Genomic DNA, 23,910 nt, shown 5'->3' on the forward strand with positions numbered 1-23,910 from the left:
TCCCTCATACCAAGTGGTTGCAGCTCGTCGTGACTTCTCTCCTGCATCAGTATAAACAGTAATTGCATGTTCCAAGGGTCATTCGCTACATTTCGGGTGTTCCACCCAATTATTATTGCTTATCCATTTCAATACAGGCGATTTTAATGATTCAGCTGTGATGGATTACAATAGGAGGACTAGTTCTATTTCCAGTTAAATGTAAAAAGTTCAAAAGTTCAACACATAAGTCACCTTTGCAATTCTTTCACTAGGAGGTAACATTTCTCCCTTTTTTTTTTTTTTTTTTTTTTTTTTTTCCCCGGTTTGAGGAGCTTTACTTTTAAAAGGTACTAATTGTGCTATTAGACCAAATGCTTGACACAGAATAACAAAAACATACATATTGGATGACCATCAAGTCGTCTATGGGCTTTTCTCTGAGTAATGGCTTTTTCAATCTTGCCCAAAGTTTGTTGCGCATCACTCATAAAAGTACGAGGTGCTGTTAAAGCCATGTCCTCCCTTAAGAAGACACTTAGTTTTGCATTAGTTATAAATTGTTTTAACTACTATTTGCAATTTGGCTTGCTGGGGTTCAATTGTGGCATTCAAAATTTTCCACTTAAAATATTTCCAGGTTCGAATTTTTTCCAGGTGTGACTTGAAGGCCTATTTTCTCTAATAGAATCTTTGAAATGGTATTAATTGAGTAACACAACTGCTTTGGGTGATATACACAGGTGCGAAAGGAATATAAACCATAGCTTGTATTTGTCCAGTAAAATCAGAATTAATAACACCAGGTTACACAAAAAGACTTTGCAAAGTGACACTCAAATGACCTACTAACCAAAACACTTAAACCGTTACCAATAGGACCAAAAGCTTGGAGCGCTGGTTTCCTTGGTTCTTTAATGTTAACGGTTTACCCCCTGGCTTCTTTTGTCTGTTTTTACCTGTATGGGAGTTCTCAAGGGTGCAAATGCATTAACTTTTCTATTCCTTTGCAGTTTTTTACTCTCAGAGGATACTCCTTTTGGACTCTTAAATCATGTCTTCATTAGTATCTGGCTAAAATTCCCTTTACGGTTGTCTGCACTAGGACCCAGCAGTTGCTGATCTGATAAGTGACACTGGAATGCAGAGTGTTCTTCATAAATTGTTAATCCCTTAGAGAGATAAGGACTCCCAAGCTGAAACAAAACAAAAAACCTTACAGGAGTAAGAGGGGGGAGATGGGGGGGGGGGAACTCACACACAGCCACAGGGCTGGTTTGTTTGGGTTTGGTTTGTTTTTTTTTTTTCATTTTCTTCTTCTATTTTCTATGTTCTTTTTTTTTCTATTTTTCTATATTTTCTTTTTCTTTCTGTATTTCCTATTTTCTTTCTTTTTTCTATTTTTTTTTTTTTTTTTTCCTAGGTATTTTAAAATCTTGTCATCTGCAGCCTTTCACTTCAAAGGTCCCAGGTAAATCTACCTGTTTGCCGGCTTAGTGGACATTTGAGATTGAAAGGTTTCAGAGTTGCATTTTAAAGATTAATCAAAACAGAGGCTCAATATAACCAAACCCCAATTTGCAAGTCTTACAAACGTTTAAAGTGCTTTAAACACACACACGCATACACACACGCAGAACCACTCTTTTGAGAACTGGATTAGTATACCTATACAACATTGCTTACTACCAATAAGAATAGCACGATGGTATGAATATTTAAACTATACATGGTACCCAACACATACAACACTTACAATATGCTCATATATTATAAGATAAGGTTTGTATCAATTGTTTAACAGGTAACAGTCCTTGGTTGTTACAGCATTTTCGTGGCATCTTCTTCCTCCTCTGATTCCTCGCTATTATTTTCTGGTGTTGGATTTCAATATCTAACTGTTTTTCTACCTTGTAACGTTTTATACAATTTGTAATCTCTCTCCAAGCTTTCGTTAGTTTCTTTGCAGTTTTATCATCACCTATAAGTGCCTCCCACAGGATGTTCCCAAATTTGCGCCATTCACTTTCCTCAAATATCTCATCCGGATCCTTAAAACATCCCTTAGTTTTTCCTAAGGCAATGAGGCCCGCAAGTTGTTTGAGATATTGTGAGTCAAGTCCTCGCTTCTCTAAGAAGCTTTGTAATATTTCATAAGCCACTTCTTTATCCATTTCTGGTCAGAGAAAAAACCCCTTATAAATTTATAAAGTCTTACGTGCAGCCCTGTTCCGTCTTTTCTCTCCAAAGCCTTATGATGTCGGGTGGCGGATCCCTTTTGGACGATCCAGGCGTTCGGACTAGAGCGCAACGATCCCTAACGAAATCATAAGCTCTTAGTCTTCGCCCTCCCGTCGCTGCATCCCGGCGCTTTTCCCGACTTTTACAAACAATCTCCATAATTTCTCCACTCGTCTATTAAGTCCTTAATCGGACCTACTCCCTGCTTTTCTAAAAAGCGTTGTAAAATTTCAAATGCTACCTCTCTTTCCATTGCGCACTTCTCTGTGACCCTCTTTCGTTATCCGGTCATATAAGATGCAGCCTTTCACTCTGTGCGTCTGGGTAGTCTTCTTACTCGGCCGGCGAACCCCTTCTTTTCTTATCCGGGTTCAGGCGCAGATCGTAAGTACTGATTCAGTGTTGCCGATCTTCCGCCCTCTGGTCGCTGCTACCAGTGCTTTGCCGAGCTCGCCGTCCGGTGGAAACAGGGATTGGGGGTCCCTGTTCGGGCGCCACTTGCGATGGGCGAGGGAAGCAAGCAGACGACTCAATGTGAGTGATAAAGCAAGCTTCAACTTTATTGATTACAGTTGCGGTTTATATACCTTTTACTACATTTTGCTTAGTCATTCCCTAAACTTGATTGGTTTGGTTATACATTTGTCAAACAATCATTGGCTACTACTACATTCATTTAATCTTATTCCCTTCTACTTGCGGATACAACTGGGGGGCCCAAGATATGTTCCTGCTTCCTGTTTTCTGCTTCCTTCAAGTTGTTTGTTCAGCTTATCTCCAGATCCATTCGATCCTCACATTCTTCCTTATCAGCATGTTTTAACATACTTCTGGTTCTTCTTCCTTGCAGCTGATAAGTTTCCACTGAGATACTCATGCTAAACAAAAGCCTCATGATAACCGTGTCTCGCACAGCCTTTCCATAGATCCATGGCCTTGTTCAGTTAGCCATTCATGCATCCATTCTCCAACAATTAGCTTAAGATCCAAGAAGACTGCAGTACTAAGCACTACTGATAAATTAGGACAATTTCCTGACACAGGTGATGGAGGATCCAACAAGGGAAGGTGCTCTTCTGGACCTGATAACTGCAAACAAGGAAGAATCGGTTGGGGACATGAAAGTTGGAGGCAGCCTTGACTGCAGTGCCCATGAGATGGTGGAATTCAAGATCCTAAGAGGATTCACCAGGTAGAAAAGCACTAGCACTTGTAGATCATCTCTGTTAGGTTATGTGATGAACCTCATCTGCACACTCCCAAAGGAGCCCAGAGACACAATGGCAGGAGGGAGAGCCCAAATAATACCCTGCTCGGCTACTCTCAGGCCCATCACAGGAGGCATCAGTCCATCAAAGGCTCATCTCCACAAACCTAGAAAAGCACAGGGGTACACAATAGCAGGCAAAACTCAAAACAGACTCCTGAGGAAGGGTACACCTTGTCCAGGCCCTTCCCAGGGCTGTCTTTTGAGAGCCATAAGCCCCACTGACCAGGAGTGAAACCCATCAGGATAAGTCATCGGGAGCAGCTCTCCAGATCACCTTATGGCCCAAGGGAGTTTTTGCCTGGGGGTGTAGGACACATTATGGGATGCAGGGAAAGAGCATTTTGGAATTGGACAGGGCTTATGGGGAAGAATCAAAGGTGGGGAAAGGGAGGAGGTTTAGGTGATTTGGGGAGGAACAAGGATGGGAAAATAGAAGGGTAATAGGATAAAAAGGGCTGGTTGCGTGTAAATTGTCGTCTGATCAGTATGGCTATGTCCTGTGCCTGACCAATGCAGTCTGTCCTATCGCCTTATTAAATGCCTTTCTAACTCTTTCTTGGGTGCGGGTCTCTATTCCATGGGCATATATGTGTATGGGGGTGTGAGTGCCAGCAACTAGAGTTGGACCATGAGTCAGAAGGCCCGTGGAGCCTTCAGCAACTGGAGTGAGTGTGGGTGTGCAGGTATGCGAGTGAATGTGTATTTGCTTGCGAGTATCAAACTGAACTAGCTGGCGAGTAGATGAAGTGACCTGGGAGAAAGGGGGTGAGTGGGTTTCTAAGGGTCAGCTCTGGGTGTAAGAGTGCCTGTGTATGGATGAGAGCATAGGAGGGGCTGTTATTGGTCCCTTAAACACCTCCAGGGAAGGTGAATCAACCACCTCCCTGGGCAGCCTGTTCCAGGGCCAAATGACCCTTTACGTGAAAAATTTTTTCCTGATGTCTAGCCTGAACCTCCCCTGGCGGAGCTTGAGGCCATTCCCCCTTGTCCCGTCCCCTGTCACTTGGGAGAAAAGGCCATCTCCCTCCTCTCCACAACCTCCTTTCAGGTAGTTGTAGAGAGCAATAAGGTCTCCCCTCAGCCTCCTCTTCTCCAGGCTAAACAACCTTGCTTGTACCTCTATAGCAATAGATGAGATAATTATGGATAGTAAGAATCACTCTAATTTCTAATTTCTGTATTTGTAATCTTGTTAAGATTGTTGGGTGTGACTTTTCTTATTTAGCACCAGTCGTATCCCATCAGCTGATAAAATCCAATTATACAATATTTCACAAATTATCACCTATACCTATTGGAATGAATCTTACATTGGTAAAATAATTAATGAAGCAGTTAATGAAACATATAATTCTGGACGAGGTCCAGGAAAGTGGGAAAAGACCCTGATAACAGTCCACTACGACACAGAGGAATGAAAGGGGGTCCTAAAAGGGTAAAAGAAAATGTGAACCATCATTGGAGAGATGTGTTGTTCAGATGGTCCCCTACCATGACTGGCATTCTAAATAAGTTGTGTCACCCCATTATTGTCCTTCTGATGCTAGTCTAAATCTGCCCCTCTCCAGTTTGTACCTGTTCCCCCTCGTCCTATCCCCACAAGCCTTTATGAATAGCCCCTCTCCAGCTTTCCTGTAGGCCCCCTTCAGGTACTGGAAGGTCACAATAAGATCTCCTCTGAGCCTTCTCTTCTCCAGGCCGAACAACCCCAACTCTCTCAGCCTGTCCTCATATGGAAGGTGCTCCAGCCCTCTGACCATCTTTGTAGCCCTCCTCTGGACCCGTTCCAACAGCTCCATATCCTTATGTTGAGGATTACAGAACTGGACACAGTATTCCAGATGAGGTCTCACAAGGGCAGAATCATGTTCCTTGACCTGCTGGCCACTCTTCTTTTGATGCCGCCCAGGATACGGTTGGCCTTCTGGGCTGTGAGCACACATTGCTGGCTCATGTCAAGCTTCTCATCAACCAGCACCCACAAGTCCTTCTCTGGCCCTCTTGCTGCCACAGCTCGCAATTAGTCCTGGATCTGCACTGCATACACTTTCAGTGCATCAGACAGTGTACGGGTCGGTGAAAGGATCGATTTCTGTCTCAACATTTCTCATCAGGTGCTAAGCCTCAGAACTTGACTGTATAAATCACAGATGCTGGCCTTACGAAAATGGCAAAAACTGGTACACAAAGAATGTTTTTTACCTGCCAAAGCTGGTACAGAACGAATGCTTTGTACCTGTCTCCAAGTCTCCCTGCTACCCATACCTACCTCCTTATCTCCCTACTATTGTGAAAGATCCATGAAGCAAGACAGGAAAATTAATGATGGGACTTACCACGGACCCATACCCCCACAGAGAATGCCCAAAGACCAGTTCATCCAAAGTTCAAGGTGATGATGACTGCTAGCCTTCATCAGGGACTCTAAGTCGACCGCTGCCACCAGGAGTAGCGCATGCACAAGGGGAGGAGACCTGCCTCCAAAGCCAGCCATGCCTCAGACACTCCTCTCTTGGCATGTGTGGCCTGCTAGGTGGAGATTGGCACATCTCGACAGGACTGAGATGGAGCAAAGGTGGGTGGTAAGGAGGAACCAGGTGTATTGACTAGCATAAAGGACAGCTCCGGAGCAGCTGAATTTTGAAGATCTTCCCCACCGTGAGATCGCATAGATTGAAGACAGAAGCAGTGGAATGCCTTCTGGACTGGGACCCCCAGAGACACCAGACATCTGTGGACCCGTGGTGGTAGCTATAAAACCCTTTTTCTCCCCATCTTTTCCTTTGTTCTCTCTCTCTTTCTATTGCAAGCCGCTTTACAGGCATAATTAATAAACTTCCTGTTTGGATTGAAATTTAACTCTCTTGACTCTATTAGGATTCCAGCTATCGTAACTTAGAGTGCCAAACAAAGGGGAGTTGAAATTTTATTTTAGTGACACTTGAGAAAGAGTAAGAGCGATACCGTGTGGCCGTCAGCAGGTGCTTAACTTTCTCAAGTGGATTTGAGTTGGTTTTTTCTGTTGTTTCTGAGATTGTTTTTGAGATTGTTTTGTTTCTGAGTCTGCATGGGGAAAACGATGACTGAAAAACAGGAGAATAGAGATTCTTAGTTGGTTAATGATAGAGATTCATTTTTTGCATTTTTGGCTAAATATAGTGCTCGACCCTCTCCTATTGGGGAAGATTGGGCTCGAGAGAATTGGAAAAATTTGCAGAGTATAATGGACTGAGTTTCTTTACTGCAGAATGAGGCAAAGGTTAAGTTTTTACTACCAGGAAAAAACAGGGCGCTAGTCTGCTCTGTTTTGGGTGCCAGCTTGGTCACAGCCATTAAAGACCGCCTTAGGCAGCGTAGTGATGAAGAAAAAATCATAGAAACCTTAGAAAGCCTGGTGCACTGTCACCAAATGACAATTTCCAATCTGGAAAAGGAATTAGAGCGCAAAGAAGAAGAAATCCATTCATTAAGGGTTGCTCTTGAAGTAAATCGTATTATCACGTATTATTATGGGCTGAAGGTTCATCAGCCCAGCTGAAGTGCATTTACACCAATGCACGCAGCATGGGCAATAAGAAGGATGAGCTGGAAGCTGTTGTAGGGCAAGGTGACTATGATGTCATTGCCATCACAGAAACGTGGTGGGATGACTCACATAACTGGAGTACAGCTATGTTGGGATATAAACTCTTCAGGCGGGACAGGAAGGGTAGGAAAGGAGGCGGGGTAGCCCTCTATGTTAAAGAGTGCTTTGATACTCTTGAACTGGATTACGGTGAGGATGGGATTGAGTGCCTATGGGTTAAAATCAGAGGAGCCCACAAGAAGGGGGACTTTGTGATAGGAGTCTGTTACAGACCACCCAGCCAAGAAGAAGCAGCTGATGAGCTCTTCTATAAACAGCTGGGGACAGTCTCTAAATCTCTGCCTCTTGTCCTTGTGGGTGACTTTAACTTTCCGGATGTCTGCTGGGAGTACAATACAGCAGAAAGGAAACAGTCTAGGAGGTTCCTGGAGTGCATCAAAGACAACTTCCTTGCACAACTGGTTAGTGAACCAACAAGGGAGGGTGCCTTCCTAGACCTGCTGTTTGCAAATAGAGAAGGTCTTGTTGGGGATTTGATGGTTGGAGGACGCCTGGGACTAAGCGATCATGAGATGATAGGGTTTTCAGTTCTAGGTGGGATTAAGAAGGGGGTTAGCAAAACAGTCACATTAAACTTCCAGAGGGCAGACTTTGGCCTGTTCAGAAGGTTGATTAGCAAAGTCCCGTGGGAAACAGTCCTTCAGGGCAAGGGAGCCCACGAGGGTTGGGCGCTCTTGAAAAAAGAAATCCTAGCAGCTCAAGAGCAGGCCATCCCTGTGTTCTGGAAAAGGAGCCGGCGGGGGGAAAAGCCAGCTTGGTGGAGCAGGGAGATCTCAAGAGGTGTCAATAATAAGAAGAAGCTCTATGTGCTTTGGAGGAAAGGACAGGCATCTTGGGTGGACTACAGGGACGAAGTGAGATCGTGCAGGGAAAAAATCAGGAGGGCCAAGGCCCAACTAGAAATAAAACTCGCTAAGTCTGTGAAAGACAACAAAAAGTCTTTCTACAAGTACATTAACAGGAAAAGGAGGACGAGGGAGAATATCCAGTCTCTATTGGATGCAGAAGGAATAACAGTGACAGGGGATAAGGACAAGGCTGAGGTACTTAATGCCTCCTTCGCCTCAGTCTTTAATAGCAAAGAAAGTTGTTCCTTCTGTTTACAAACCCAAGAGTTAGAGGGGCAGATTGAGGCTCCCGTGATCCAAGAGGAGGCGGTTAGAGACTTGCTTGCCCAGCTAGATGCCCACAAGTCTATGGGGCCGGATGGGATCCACCCAAGAGTATTGAAGGAGCTGGCGGATGTCCTTTCCAAACCCCTATCCATCATCTTCCAGAGGTCCTGGCTGACTGGGGAAGTTCCACTAGACTGGAGGCTGGCTAATGTTGTGCCCATATACAAGAAGGGTTGCAGAGAGGATCCGGGGAACTACAGGCCTGTCAGTCTCACCTCAGTGCCAGGGAAAGTCATGGAACAGGTAATCTTGAGTGCTATCATGAAGCACATGCAAGAGAACCGGGTGATCAGGCCCAGTCAACATGGGTTTACAAAAGGCAGATCTTGCCAAACTAACCTGATCACCTTCTATGACAAAATCACTCGATTACTGGATGGGGGAAAGGCTGTGCATGTAGTCTTCTTGGACTTCAGTAAAGCCTTTGACACAGTTTCTCACAGCATTCTGCTTCAGAAACTGTCAGCCTCTGGCCTGGACAGACGCACACTCTCCTGGGTTGAAAACTGGTTGGATGGCCGGGCCCAGAGAGTGGTGGTCAATGGAGTGAACTCCAGCTGGAGGCCAGTCACAAGTGGAGTTCCTCAGGGCTCAGTACTGGGTCCAGCTCTGGTCAATGTCTTTATCAATGACCTGGATGAAGGCATTGAGTGCACCCTCAGCAAGTTTGCAGATGACACTAAGCTGAGAGGAAGTGTCGATCTGCTGGAGGGTAGGGAGGCTCTGCAAAGAGATCTGAACAGGCTGGACCGCTGGGCCGAGACCAATGGCATGAGGTTTAACAAGGCCAAATGCCGGGTCCTGCACTTGGGGCACAACAACCCTATGCAGTGCTACAGACTGGGGGAAGAGTGGCTGGAGAGCTGCACGGAAGAGAAGGACCTGGGGGTGCTGGTTGACAGCCGACTGAACATGAGCCAGCAGTGTGCCCAGGTGGCCAAGAAGGCCAATGGCATCTTGGCTTGTATCAGAAATGGGGTCACCAGCAGGTCCAGGGAGGTTATTCTCCCTCTGTACTCAGCACTGGTGAGACCGCACCTCGAGTACTGTGTTCACTTCTGGACCCCTCACCACAAGAAGGATGTTGAGGCTCTGGAGCGTGTTCAGAGAAGAGCAACAAAGCTGGTGAGGGGGCTGGAGAACAAGTCTTACGAGGAGCGGCTGAGAGAGCTGGGGTTGTTTAGCCTGGAGAAGAGGAGGCTGAGGGGAGACCTTATTACTCTCTACAACTAGGTTGTGGAGAGGAGAGAGCTGGCCTCTTCTCCCAAGTGACAGGGGACAGGACAAGAGGGAATGGCCTGAAGCTCTGTCAGGGGAGGTTCAGGTTGGATATCAGAAAAAAATTCTTCACAGTAAGAGTCATTGGGTACTGGAACAGGCTGCCCAGGGAGGTGGTCGAGTCGCCTTCCCTGGAGGTGTTTAAGGAACGGGTGGATGAAGTGCTGAGGGACATGGTTTAGGGAGTGTTAGGAATGGTTGGACTCGATGATCCAATGGGTCCTTTCCAACCTTGTGATTCTGTGATTCTGTGATCAGTACCACTAATTCACAGAACACTAGTTCACAGGATATAGTATCATCGGGATCTGAGGAAAAGGTTATCCGTCATATTAACCTGATGTATCCACAAAAGGAATTGGAAGAGATGAGAAGACTTGATAAAAATCCCCCTCATTTAAGACCCTTAATCATAACTGAATTTTCTTATCTTAATGATGAAGACACAGACCCCCATATAACCACTAAGGAAATGCCCTATTCTGCCACTGAACTGGCAAAGTTAAAAAAGGAATATGGGCATCTTATCAAAGAATCTGAAACAGAATATGCGTGGCGTGTGTCTTTAACTGGGGGTGACCAAATTTAATTGAGTGAAAAGGAGGCTGAGGGTTATTGGGGCCACAGAGTTTTCTTAACAACAGGCGATCGCCGGGCCCCATGGTCCTTAACTCAGCGTGCTGCTTACTGGGCTGGAGGGTTAAACCCTCTGGATAGGGGAGACCCCTTGGCAATAACAGGCACAGCTGACCAATTACTAGAAAGTGTACACAAAGCTGCTTGCCTACAAATGATACATGAGAGAAAATTAATTCCCGGATGTGAATCACCAATGATGTTGCCCATTAACCCTGAAATTATGACTCCCTTGATAAGGGGACTTCCTGAGTCACTTAAATCCACAGGGATAAGTCTCCAGAGAACCATAGCATCGATAGGTCCTGTGGAGAGGTTGAAGGGTTTTATGCACAGAGGTGATAATAGCAGAAATGCAGGCAGTACCATTACAGGCTCTTACGCAAATTCCTCCGACTTTTCAATGCCAGCCCCGCTAGGTAACAGACCTTACCCTAGACCTAAAGTCTGGACATGGGAGGAGGTAGCACAAGAATTAATTGATTACAGTAGGAAATATTGTCTTGTGAAGCCTTTAGAAGAAATATCAAGGGGCATCCGACATGTAGGAGTTAAAAATGCACTCCCCCATCCCAGCAAAACTGCAGATGTTGCCGAAGAACAGTCACAATCTAAATCCGTTTCAGTCCGACTTCATTGGTGGCATTTTCGGCTTAAAAGGGGAATTCTGGTGAAACTCCCTACTGTGTGAAATGTACCATTGGTACTAAAAATCTCTTTAAATAAATATGCATGGATAGCCACCAATGCCCTGGGAAAGGAACATAGGATCAATATCCGCCATCATTTTAATTCCTTTTTTGCCTGAAAAGGGCAAGTTTTTTAAATGGCCTACAAAATTTTGATTAGGTTGTTCATACTTTTCTGCATTACACCTCTATGAAAAAATTGAGGTAGGATGCAGAAAAGTGAAACTTGGTTTTCAATACGAAAAGGCCTCTTCTATTACAGTTTTTGACAACCAAATATGACATCCAAAATTCACCCTGGCATTTCAAAAGAAATATGTCCTACTAAGGAGACAAGATACTTTTTTCTTGTGTTGCCGCCAGAAATTTACTGGCAACAGTACTTCCTGGAACCCAAGTGACATTAACGTAGAGGTTACCAAATCTTGTAAGAAAGAGCAAGGTGATTGCTGGCTCAATTTTATTCTTTCTCGGCAGTGTGCGATTGGAGAGCTGACCCAAAAACTCAAGCAACATTATTAGGCTTAACTCAGAAATTCAAAATGAATGTTATAACTAAACCAAAACTTGTTGCGATACTCACACACCAAGGCAGAGATATTTACTGAATCCCTCGTTGAGACAGCAAACAGCTATGGTATTGGACCACATGGCCTTATTCTACTGTGCAGAATCCAAAATTTGGACTGTTGGTTAAATTTCACCACAGTAAAATTTTCTCATAAGGTCATGTGTGGAAAAAATAACACCAGATATTGTTGAGAATTAATAATAGAAGCTTTAATACCTACGATTCCTCCCAAATTAACACTTCAACCAAAGATTTATGAGGTTGGACCATTTGTAATTGGAAACACCAGCCAAGAACAAATGTTATTTAAACCAGAATGGTCTCTCAAAAGGGTTAAATTGCTGATGCAAAATAATGTCTCAGAAATTCAACCTGCCTGTTCTCCCTTTTTATGCACCTTTTATGAGGGATGGACCACCTGATTACGTAGATCTTCTCGGAGACGAATACTGAGAGACCTGAGTGGTGTTCTGGGAACCGGATTGGCGGTTCTGAATAGCATTGATTCAGAGGTATTATTGAACAAATTGGCTGCTACAACTTTTGATTTGGCAAAAATGCAACAGCCTTTACAATCTTCTCTTTTGGCTTTGGGAACACATCAGTGGCTGCTGTCCAATGTATTAGCAAAATGGGAAAAGGAGAACGTAAAAGATCATGAACTAATTCTAGACACACTCGGTGTGGCCCAAAGTAGTATCTCTTTGGCTCTCAGTTGCATCCAGGCTGAGTTGTGGATGCAATCAGTGGCCACATCAATCATTAGGGAAGGCAAAGAAGGCATTTTTCCTAAAGAAACGCAGAAAATAATTTAGGATAGTGCTAACAGTTTTGAAAAGAACCTCCAGTCTTGGTGGAAGTTGGTAAATTTTACCTACGATCCTGTTAATAACACTGTCATGGCTTATGTGTTAACCATTCACAATGCTTCAGTATCTTCGATTTATCCTGTCTTCGCATTAGGCTTGAACCACAATGGGACTATACTCTGTCCTTTCGAGCATAGAGCATGGGCCCAAAAGGTCAATGATAAATGGCAAACAGTAGACCTGGCATCCTGCATTGTGCGGGAACAACTAGGAATTATCTGTGAAAGTAACACCATCAGAAAGCAAGATTTTTGCTTAGACACTGACCAAAAAGTTTGCCGTTTTGAAGTTCATCCTGAGGTTAACCCTAAAACTGTAATAATTTATGTTGGCAAAGGTTGTATATGCTTAAGAACTGTTTGTAATAATATCACAGTAGGAAATGTAATAGCTTATACCAGTAATCACACAAATCTTTGTGTTTACAATTTTACTGAAATCACAGGATGTGACTTCTCTTACTCAGCTCCAGTCACTTCCCACCAAATTCTGAAATCTAACCTCACATTGATTCATGAGTTTATGCCCGTATCTATTGGAATGAACATAACTCAAACAAGGGAATTACTACAGCATCGAGATTACATTCAATATTAGAGGAGATCAAGAAAAACGGACAAAAAACTCTGATAACAATTCACCATAGTGTGGACAAATTACAACAAATCATGAAAAGAGTGAAAAGGGATGGAGAACATAATTGGTGGGATACACTTTTCGGGTGGTCGCCTACTGATACAGGCATCCTGAACAAGCTGTGTCACCCTATTGTCATTCTCCTGATTCTATAATCAGTATCACTCTGCCTGTAATATTGTACATTTTTAATTGGCGAATGATAAAGCAAATGAGACTTTTGTCATCCGCATTCAATACACGCAAGCCCTTGAGTGTCATATCCAGCATAGACATCCCAAAATGTATCAATATTGAGCGGGTTGCATGGCAAAAAGTAATGTAAAAATCTTTCATTCCTTTTTTCCCTCCCTTCTCTCTCCCTCTCTCTTTCTGAGTGCTACCGCCATGTGGTCCCGAAGACAACTTATCACAAAGACAACTGATCCTGAAGACAAATGTTGAGCCACCAGGTGGTATAAGGGTTGGTGAAAGGATTGATTTCTGTCTCAACATTTCTCATCAGGTGCTAAGCCTCAGAACTTGACTATATAAATCACAGATGCTGGCCTAAGAAAACGGCGAAAACTGGTACACAAAGAATGTTTTTTACCTGCCAAAGCTGGTACAGAACAAATGTTTTGTACCTGTCTCCAAGTCTCCCTGCTACCCATACCTACCTCCTTATCTCCCTACTATTGTGAAAGATCCATGAAGCAAGACAGGAAAATCAATGATGGGACTTACCACGGACCCATACCCCAACATCTAAGTTCCTCTTTGGATTGAAATTTAACTCCCTTGACTTGTTGAATCATTGCTTTTTTGCACTCCGAGATTATAGCTGGAATGAACCATCACGTGTCCACTTATGAGTGGACCGTGACAGACAGTCCCCTAATTAACGGTGTCATCCTATCTGCATTGGCAGCATCTTCATGGGTGAGGGTTGTCTAAGAACTAACATTCATGCATTCATGCATCAGTTGGAGGCAGGATGCCTTCTGCACACTCTTGATAAGATAGCTCACCCCTGGGGTAGGTATGACCATGTGGTCTCTGCGTTCCAAAGGATCGAGTCCCCCTGCTCAGAATGCAGCTCGCTGAGTAAGGGACCATGTTTCTGTATCATCATCTACCATCAAATATACTCTGACCCCCCAGTACCCTTGGGCTTCATCCTCACTCAGTCTAATCCTATCTCCTCCTTCCAACGAGATCCTCCACACATACTCCGTCTCTGTCTCCTTTGCCTGCCGACTGTACTTCTCCTGCAGTTTAGCTATCTCCATAGCTAAGTAGGGTATCTCCTTTACAAGCACAGTAGGAGGTAGTTGGGCATTCTGTTCCCCACCACCTTCGCCCTCTGGCTCGTGGGTTATCTCTGTTTTGACCAGGGGATGCAGTTTGGCTGCGCCCATGACAGCAGGTGCTGCCTCATAACCCTGCTGGCATTCACATAGATCATCACCACCCTCCTTAGCCACACGTTCCTCCCCCTTTGCCATCACTGAGTGTCCCTACTCGCTCTCGTTATCCCCCCACAACTGTCATCTCAGCTGCCTTTCCCTACCAAACGCGTCTCGCAAGCTGCCTTGTAACTTTCCATTAATCTGCCTGTCGTCCATCAGCACTTTTTCCAACCACTGCTGCCTGACCGGTTCTGTTTCTAATTCCTCCTGGGAGTGTGCTCGCTCTGCTTCCATTTCTGCTCAGGAGCGGGCTCACTTCTCACTTCGCTTCCAGCTTTGCCTGGAGGCAGGAGCGCTCAGCCTCCAACTCCACCTCCCTTTGTTCCTGTTCGTGCCATTCCCTTTGGGCAGCCATGAGGGCAGCCACAAGAACTCTGCACACAAAGGCTTTTCCTTTGCCCAAGTTGCTTCGATTTTGTCTTGCAAGAACCCTAAACCGTTCTGGCACAGCAACCGGTAACTACCAGTGTTTCTCTGCCCAGCCATGTCCAGTAGGGTCGGGACATGCTTATAGTCTTTCAAAACATTTTCTAACGGGGAGCAGTCAAACATCCGCAACAATCCACAACTTAGAAAACACTGATAACACTGTATAACAATCTGCTTAGCAGAACTGAAAAACATAAAAAGAGCCTGATGTTGCCGGAGTCAAAACTGAACGCCAAAAATGCCTGCTACAGCCTGCTGCAGATGCACTTGTTACAAGGAAAAAGAGAATGAGGAGAGATAAAAAGAGAGAGTTTACAAGAGAGATAGAAGAGATGAAAGATACTCATGATCTTCAAGGTTCCGCGCATTGTAGCATGTTATTCTTTGTCCTGAGGGTCCAAGAAGATGGCAGGTATCCACAAAGCTAAAGGTGTGTGTCCACTTTTTAAAACTCTCTGTCCCCGCCTCTCACTTAGGTCGGGTGGCAGATTGTGGAGAGTTTTTGTAGAGACATGGCTTGAGGAGAAGGGACGTGAGAAAATACAGCTGGTGAAATAATAACAGCCTCGTACAAGGCCACAGTCTCCCTGAGCAAGAAGTTAGGCGATAACAGGAGATAAAAACAGGACCTAGAAAAACCACAAACATCCTAGGAATGTAGCAATAGAGGCAGGGCTGACACTCTGTATCGGACCAATGATGAGCCTTACTTTTGTAATATGTATGAGCCTTATTACTGCTATTATAAAAGCATGCCTATCGTATCAATAAATCGAGACTTGTTGATCATCATCGGATGTGCTTGTCTCCCGTCGACTCCGTCAAATGGTGACCCCGATGTACCCCCTGGACACCACGGACGACTCCGTCAAATGGTGACCCCGATGTACCCACTGGACACCACGGACGACCCCGTCAAATGGTGATCCCCGACATGCCGGAGCAAAATGCAGGCATTGAACCACGGACGAGCGACGACAGGGTAAATGTTCGGGTCCTGAAGCAGCCAGGACGGCAATAAGCGCGAATAAAAGTAAGGTGACCGTATAGACGAGCCTGAGGACGCGCCGTGCTCTGGGCGACCATATAGATGGGCCCGGCCGATACGTGCTGCCGAGACCTTGAGGGGCTGCAACAGCGCTGATAAATTAGGTATGGAAAGGCAAGCAGCATATAATTTATTTACCGCTTTCCTGGAAGAGCGGCGGGTTAAGGGAATAGATTTGCAGAAGGAGTTAACGAGTCTTTTAACATATGGGCATGCTAAAGGCTTATTCATAAATCCGCATACCGTACATGAGCTGACAGAGTGGCGAAAGTTCGGAGATGTGTTGTGGGAGGCTACATTACAGGATGATAAAACGGCAAAAAAGTTGGGAAAGCTATGGAGGGTGGTACATAACGAGCTTTTACAGTACCAGGCAGAAAAGAAAGCAGCTGAGCAAGCATCTGCTGCTCACACAAAAAATAGAAACTATGAAAGAGAATGGTCCCAAACTACTCCTTTGCCCCCTACGGTCACGCAGGTAGCTTTACCTCCCCCGCCGCCACCGCCTTCTGGCTCTGGCTCAGAGGCAGCTTCTGAGCCGTCCGCACCCCCCGAAGAGCAGAGGCCATCCGCACCCCCCGAAGAGCAGGGGCCGCGGCCGAAAGCGCCCCTGGCCGTTCTCCCTCTGGGCAATGAGACAACCCCTGGGGCGGAAAGCGAGTTAGCGGAGGTCATTGCCAGGGAGCGGAGAGAAGCTTGGGCTGCGCTTGCAAAAGACGGCTTGGAAAGGGGAGATCACTGTGCGGTTAATGCAGCAGCACAGCTAGCATGCCCGGTGATCTTCCAGGCTCAGGCAGGTGGAGGACTGATGGCAACAATTACTGCCCTCGATTGGAAATTGCTGTCACAGTTGCGATCTACAGTCAGCCAGTTCGGGGTGACAAGTGAGCCAGTAAAGCAGATGTTAGACTACATATGGGGCACTCAAGTGCTTCTGCCCGCTGATTGTAGAGGAATAGCAAAGTTAATATTTACACAGCATCAACAGCTTTTATTTAATGCACATTGGCAAGCGATTGTTAACGAATGCGTGGCAGTACAGAGGCAGCCAGCAGATCCTCTTCATGGAGTGACAGCTGATGAGCTTATGGGGCTGGGAGCGTTTCTCCGCACGGAAGCTCAGGCTATGGTGGGACCAGACAAGTGCCGAGAGGCTATGAGATTGGTCAGATTGGCTATAGATAAGGTAAAAGAACCTGGAGGAGTACCCGTATATATGGGAATCAAGCAGGGTCGGGAAGAACCGTTTGGTGCATTTATAGATAAGGCTGCTGCCGCAATAGAAAAAGCAGGGGTACCTGAATACATGCGAGGGGCACTGCTAAAACAGTGCGCTCTTCAAAATTGCAATCAGGCTACACGGAGTGTGATTAACACCTTGGGTGCAAATTGGACCATAGAGGAGGCATTAGAAAGGATGGCTCAAATGCCGTTAGGATCACAAGCATTTTTAGTAGATGCTATTAAGCAGCTGGGGCTGGGATTACAGGAACAGGCAAAGGCTTCACAAAATCAGGTGTTAGCTGCTCTCGCACCCCTTCAAGCGTCAGCCGCAGTTAATTCGGCTCCATCGGGAACCCGTACGCGATGCTACAGATGCGGAGGCATGGGTCACATGCGCCAAGAATGCCAGGCTACAGGGATATGGTGCCGAAAGTGCCGTTCGGATACTCACACTACGGGCGCCTGTCGGCGGAGGTCGGGAAACTCCGGCAGGAGCGCGAATTGCAGTGGCCGCGCTCAGACACAAGTCGCCGCTGCAGCTCAACCGACCTTCCCTGCCCCCAACCTGCCACCACAGGGAGCCTCGGGCTGGACTTGGCAGCAGCAGTAGAAATCACGCTAATGACATCGCACCCACAAAAGATCCCAACAGGAATTAAAGGACCTATTGTTATACAAGGTCGAGCGGTGGGTGCACTGCTATTAGGACGATCGTCTGCCTCTATGATTGGATTATTTGTGTTACCTGGTGTTATTGATGCGGACTTTACTGGAGAAATTATGATCATGGTGCATACTCCTTTTCCACCCGTTCAAATTAATAAGGGACAGAGAATTGCTCAATTGGTACCGTTGGAGCAAATGACAAAAGAGATAAAGCCTATAAGGGAACAAGAGAGGGGAGAAAAAGGTTTCGGATCCACTGGCGGCCTGACCTTGCTGACTTTAAATCTTAATGAAAGGCCCAAGAAAACCGTGGAGGTGGAATATCAAGGACAAAAGAGGTCATTTTCAGGCCTTTTGGACACTGGGGCTGATTCCAGCATTATTAGCCCTAATTGCTGGCCTCCACATTGGCCTTTACAACCGGCTGCCACCACAGTGACCGGGGTTGGAGGTTTAACCCTGGCCAGTCGTTCCCCTCCTATCAAGGTGAACATCGATGGAAAACAATTAACAGCTACTTTCTCGGTAGTCCAATTGCCACCTACCGTGCAGTGCCTTATAGGGCGGGACATTCTGACCCAATTGGGAGTGGTGCTAACCAATGAGCACCCTTTGGGGTAGTGGCCGTTGCCTGGACTTTCCCGATACCCATTACCTGGAAAAACAGCTCTCCGGTGTGGGTTAAGCAATGGCCTTTAAAAAGGGAGAGTCTCCAGCGTGCTCATGATCTAGTGAAGGAGCAATACGAACAGGGGCATCTGCGACTATCCACAAGCCCCTGAAACACTCCAATTTTTGTGATCAAAAAGAAATCAGGAAAGTTTCGTTTGTTACATGATTTGCGTACTGTCAATGCCCAAATGGAACCCATGGGGGCTTTACAACCAGGATTACCTAATCCCGCAATGATTCCTAAGGATTGGCCACTACTAATTATTGATCTTAAAGACTGCTTTTTTACTATTGCCCTTCATCCACAAGACATGATGCGATTTGCATTTACATTGCCTGCACTTAACAGGGAGGGGCCGGACCAAAGATTTGAATGGACAGTACTCCCGCAGGGAATGCGCAATAGTCCTACTTTATGCCAAATTTATGTTGACTCTGCATTACAGCCCCTGAGAAAGAGATGGCCAAATGTAGTGATTTATCACTATATGGATGATATATTGTTTGCCCAACCAAAACCTTTTACTGAACAGCAAATTCAGGAGATACGGACTGCCTTGGCACAATTTTCCCTTGTTATAGCCCCTGAGAAAATTCAAACAACAGCTCCGTGGAAATATTTGGGATGGACAATGTCGGAACAAATAGTTAAACCCCAGAAGCTACAACTGCAAACAAAACTCACAACTCTGAATGAGGCTCAGAAGTTACTGGGCGATCTTCAATGGTTAAAACCGATTGTGGGAATACCAAACGAACTGCTGGACGAATTACGCCCACTTCTCAAAGGTACGGACCCAGCAAGACCGATCCGTGTTACTCCGGAACAACAGCACACTCTTCAGAATATAATGGACTGCATTACACAGGGGCAAGTCCATCGGCGAGATCCAGAATTATCCATAGACCTGACGATCTGGAACGGTCCCAAATACCTCCTTGGGGCACTGACTCAATTGCAAAAGAAAACGGGGGAGATAAGGGTATTGGAGTGGATTTCCCCCACGTTACAACAAACCAAAACTCTGGTTCAAAAGGTCGAAATGCTAGCGGACTTAATAAAGAAAGGCAAGGAGAGAATGCTACAAGTAGCTGGAACCGAGCCAGCAGTAATCAGGATGCCAATTAAAAAGGATACCTTGGACTGGTACTTGTGTAATAGCGAGGAGCTGCAGGAGGCACTTTTAGGTGCGAGCTGCCCCATTGAAACAGAAAAGCTCCGGCAGGCGCCAGTTCAATGGATTGGGGAATGGAATTGGATCACTCGGCCAAAACGAGAAAATTCCCCTATCGCAGATGCTCTTATGGCATTCACGGATGCTGGCAGAAAATCCAGAACTGCTGCAATAACATGGCAAGAAAAGGGACTATGGAAACATCAGATTTTACAAGCAGAAGCTGCAGACAGTCTACAGACTATGGAACTTTTAGCAGTAGTATGGGCAATATCACAGCTAAGAGGACCACTGAACATCGTAACAGACTCTTTGTATGTTGCTGGGGTCGTAGCTAGAATCGAAGACGCCTCTATAAAAGAGGTGCAAAACCAGAGGCTGTATGAGTTGTTGGTACAGTTAAAAAAGGCTACAAGGTTAAGGGAGCACGCTTATGCTGTGATTCATATTAGAAGCCATAAATGGGAAGCTGGCTTGGGTGAGGGTAATGCTAGAGCAGACAGACTAGTGTCTGTGGCTCAGGGCACTCCACTGCCAGGCCAGCTGCTAGCCAGAGAAGCTCACTCTATGTTTCACCAAAATGCAAAGGGCTTGCACCGAGAGTTCAAAATCACAATGGCAGAGGCGAAGGCCATAGTTAGGGCCTGCCCGATTTGCAGCCATCACAATGGAGGTGGTGGTCTAGGCCTAGGGGTAAACCCACGGGGACTACAATCAAATGAGCTATGGCAAATGGATGTTACGCATGTCCCTAACTTTGGTAGATTGAAGTATGTGCATGTATCTATTGACACCTATAGTAAGTTCATTTGGGCAACAGCACAGGCAGGAGAAAAGGCTATCCACGTGGAAAGGCACCTGTATAGCTGTTTTGCAGTAATGGGGACGCCAAAAAGGATTAAAACGGATAATGGGCCTGCTTACATTAGCAAGAGAATAGAAGGGTTCTTAAAGAGTTGGGGAATTGAGCATATCACAGGCATTCTAAACTCCCCAACAGGGCAAGCTATCATCGAAAGGGCTAACGGCACTCTGAAAAGGTACTTGGCAAAACATGAAAAGATTGCTGATCCCCAGGCAAGGTTATTGAAGAGCTTATTTGTGATCAATCACTTGTGCATATTTGGGGACGCAGAGTACCCTCCAGCAGAATTACATCATCGGCCAAATGAAACTACCGAGCAGAAAAAGGACGTGTGGGTGAAATACAGAGACCCTAAGACAGGGTTATGGAAAGATCCTGCTAAGGTTATGTTTTGGGGGAGGGGATATCTTTGTGTCTCTACCCCTACAGGACCGGTATGGGTGCCTGCAAGGTGGACTAAACCTGTTCTCGATGCAACAACTGCCAAGCAATCTGACGGAGGAAGACAAGAGGAGAATAGAGGAGAAGCTGCCACTGATCCTACGACTGCTGCTGTCACAGTTGAAAGGATACTCGAAAGCCATCGACAGGGTTTTGAAGCACTGCCAGACCTTTGAAGGACTAATTACAACTATTGGACGGTTATTGGAAGTATTACATATGGGGCCAGCGGGTCAAAATTGTCTTGATTGTAATAATCCATGTTGTGCTGCTTGGGTAGCTTTGTACTGCAGGGGTTGCGATAAGATCTTTTGGATAGAACAGTCCCTAGTATGTGACTTATGGTGTAACAGGTGTGCATTTAACCATAACTTTAACAGCTGGCAGAGAGAGCTGCAAGAGCAAACAAGGCTAGCAACAACCACGGCCTTAGCATTTTTTTGAAGCACCTGAACAGAAAATATTGGCTTACTACAGTTGGGAATTGGAGAATATTGTTAAAAAGGGTTATAGTTCAAGGTAGATCTCATATTATCTCTGCGAGGTGTAGCAAATTGGTACCCATAACACAGCATTACGCGGTAGGGCCCATAAGAGGAGATCCTGACAGGGAATTGGATCAGTGCTTGAGCAAGTTACAGGAGTTAAAACTGCAACAGCTAGGAACAGTAAGGACTAAAAGAAATAGGGGGAGAAAGGATAGAAGAGAAAAATGAAGCCTGTTTCTGCTGTATTGCTTAGTGCTGTAGTAGCCAGCATAGCAGGAGTTATACGCTTTACACGCTTTAATCAGCCAAGAGATAACATCTGGGTAACATTGGCAAACCAAACTAGTCAATCGTCGTTTGCCTTAGCTTAGGAGGGGTTACTAATCCTTTCCTAACTTGCCTGATAGGTTTGCCTGTTTGGTCCCCAGGGGAATTTTGTGGTTTTGTGAACGAAAGCAGCCTGTGCAAAAACTTATCGAGCGCTGAGGGCTGTAGCCAGGTGTCTCTTGAGTGGGGAGGTAACCCTCAGATTGAGGATGGCTGCCAACAATGTAAGATCATACTGTCCTTGAACATCACCCTGCACTCTCCCCCAGAAGAATTAGATCTCTTTGGAAGTGCAAATGCCAGTTTATCCAATGTCAAACAGGGGGGTTGGTTTGGTTTTGAGCCACTGAACCTAAAAGACTTTAACAAGAATCGCAAAATTGGGCCAGCCTAGACTTATCCCTGGAATCAGGAACAGTGAATAGCCAGCTTTACTCCCGATGTAACGGTGCCAACATTACGGCCCCGAAGAAATTGCCCCCCAGGATATTTTTAATTTGTGGAGACAGAGCTTGGAATGGTATACCGGCAAAGCCACAGGGAGGACCTTACTATTTGAGGGAATTTATCGTTGTTCCATCCTAATGTATCCTTATTAGTGCAATGGAGTCAGAGAAAAACGCAGTGTGCACGAGCTAGACTGCGGTCAGATAGGGAAACCCACGTTTTGGAGTCAGATGAACCTTCTTGCTCAGAAAGAAAATGGGGGAAATGTGGAGAGTTTTTGTAGAGACATGGCTTGAGGAGAAGGGACGTGAGAAAATACAGCTGGTGAAATAATAACAGCCTCGTACAAGGCCACAGTCTCCCTGAGCAAGAAGTTAGGCGATAACAGGAGATAAAAACAGGACCTAGAAAAACCACAAACATCCTAGGAATGTAGCAATAGAGGCAGGGCTGACACTGTATCGGACCAATGATGAGCCTTACTTTTGTAATATGTATGAGCCTTATTACTGCTATTATAAAAGCATGCCTATCGTATCAATAAATCGAGACTTGTTGATCATCATCGGATGTGCTTGTCTCCCGTCGACTCCGTCAGCAGATCAGGTAACAGGTTGAGACATGCCTTTCAGCTGCCCACCCTGTCCACCTGGTGGTAGGGCACAGGGCCACATTACCTGTTTTGAGACATTTTAACCCATGCCATGCTGGGACCATATAGGAGGGGAGAAAGTTCATAACAGAAGTTTAAGGGCACTATTGTGTAAAATGTGGTCTCTAACCTCTCTTGCTTAATTTTAGGATGTTTCCTGTTTGTTATATTTTTGCAACCCACAAAAACCAATTTGGCCTAGGAACTAATTCAAGGATGCCATAGAACGTGGGGATACATAGACCAGGGGATATGTGTGGCCCTTCCTAGACTGGTACAAGAAGGCCTAAGATTCTTCACGCTGAACTTGTCCAACCTATTCAAATGTAACAGTGCTACCTGTGGAGCCTTCACAGGTGATCGGTCGGAGGTGACAATGTGGGACAAAAGCCAAACAATATATTGGCAAGGGAACGTGGCACTGGGACTTCCTGCCTCCAAAACTTGGAAGGTTCCTCTAAAGTCAAATCTGTATAAAACATGGTTCGAGCAGAATCGCACCTATACTCAAACATCAGTAAATGCAACTTTTGAAGCACCTGTGAATGTGAGTGGGAATGTTACCAGAATTAGTGGCCCCATAAAACTGAACTCTCAGGAAAAGAACCATACCTGTGAAAGCCTTTCCCTGGGACCCCACGTTTGATCCATTCCATGTGCCAGACTATTATGAAGCCAGCTGCATTGTGCTGTGGAGCCCTTCCCAGTGCATTTCCCTTCCAAAACAGCAGAATCCAAACAGGAGAGACTTGAACATATGATCATTTACCTGGTTGCGACAGGGTTGAAAATGTCATCGCATTGACATTTCAGTCCCTCACCGCGGACCTGATAGTCCTCTTTTCAACTGCTCCAAAGTTATTACCTGTGAAGATGGGCCAGGAGAACCTCCTGAAACCTGGTTCATTAACAGCTTAAGAACTTTAATTAGAGATGTGCATCTGCTGGGGGTATCTGTCAGCAGGATGGCGAAACAATGATACCACCTGCAATACGATGAATACGGTTTACAATAACCTATGTGGGCATTTTCCA

General features: G+C 45.5%; 1 protein-coding gene across 1 annotated transcript; it reads left to right on the top strand.

Moving 5' to 3' along the window:
• The first annotated feature begins 3,266 nt into the window (after positions 1 to 3,266).
• LOC128850223 (uncharacterized) lies at positions 3,267 to 10,916 on the top strand. Its single transcript, XM_054053217.1, is given in 3 exon segments — positions 3,267 to 3,412; positions 9,848 to 10,548; positions 10,636 to 10,916. Coding segments are annotated over 3 exon segments (1,128 nt in total).
• Positions 10,917 to 23,910: the final 12,994 nt, after the last annotated feature.

Source organism: Cuculus canorus, chromosome W (assembly GCF_017976375.1).
Source record: "Cuculus canorus isolate bCucCan1 chromosome W, bCucCan1.pri, whole genome shotgun sequence".
Lineage (NCBI taxonomy): Eukaryota > Metazoa > Chordata > Aves > Cuculiformes > Cuculidae > Cuculus > Cuculus canorus.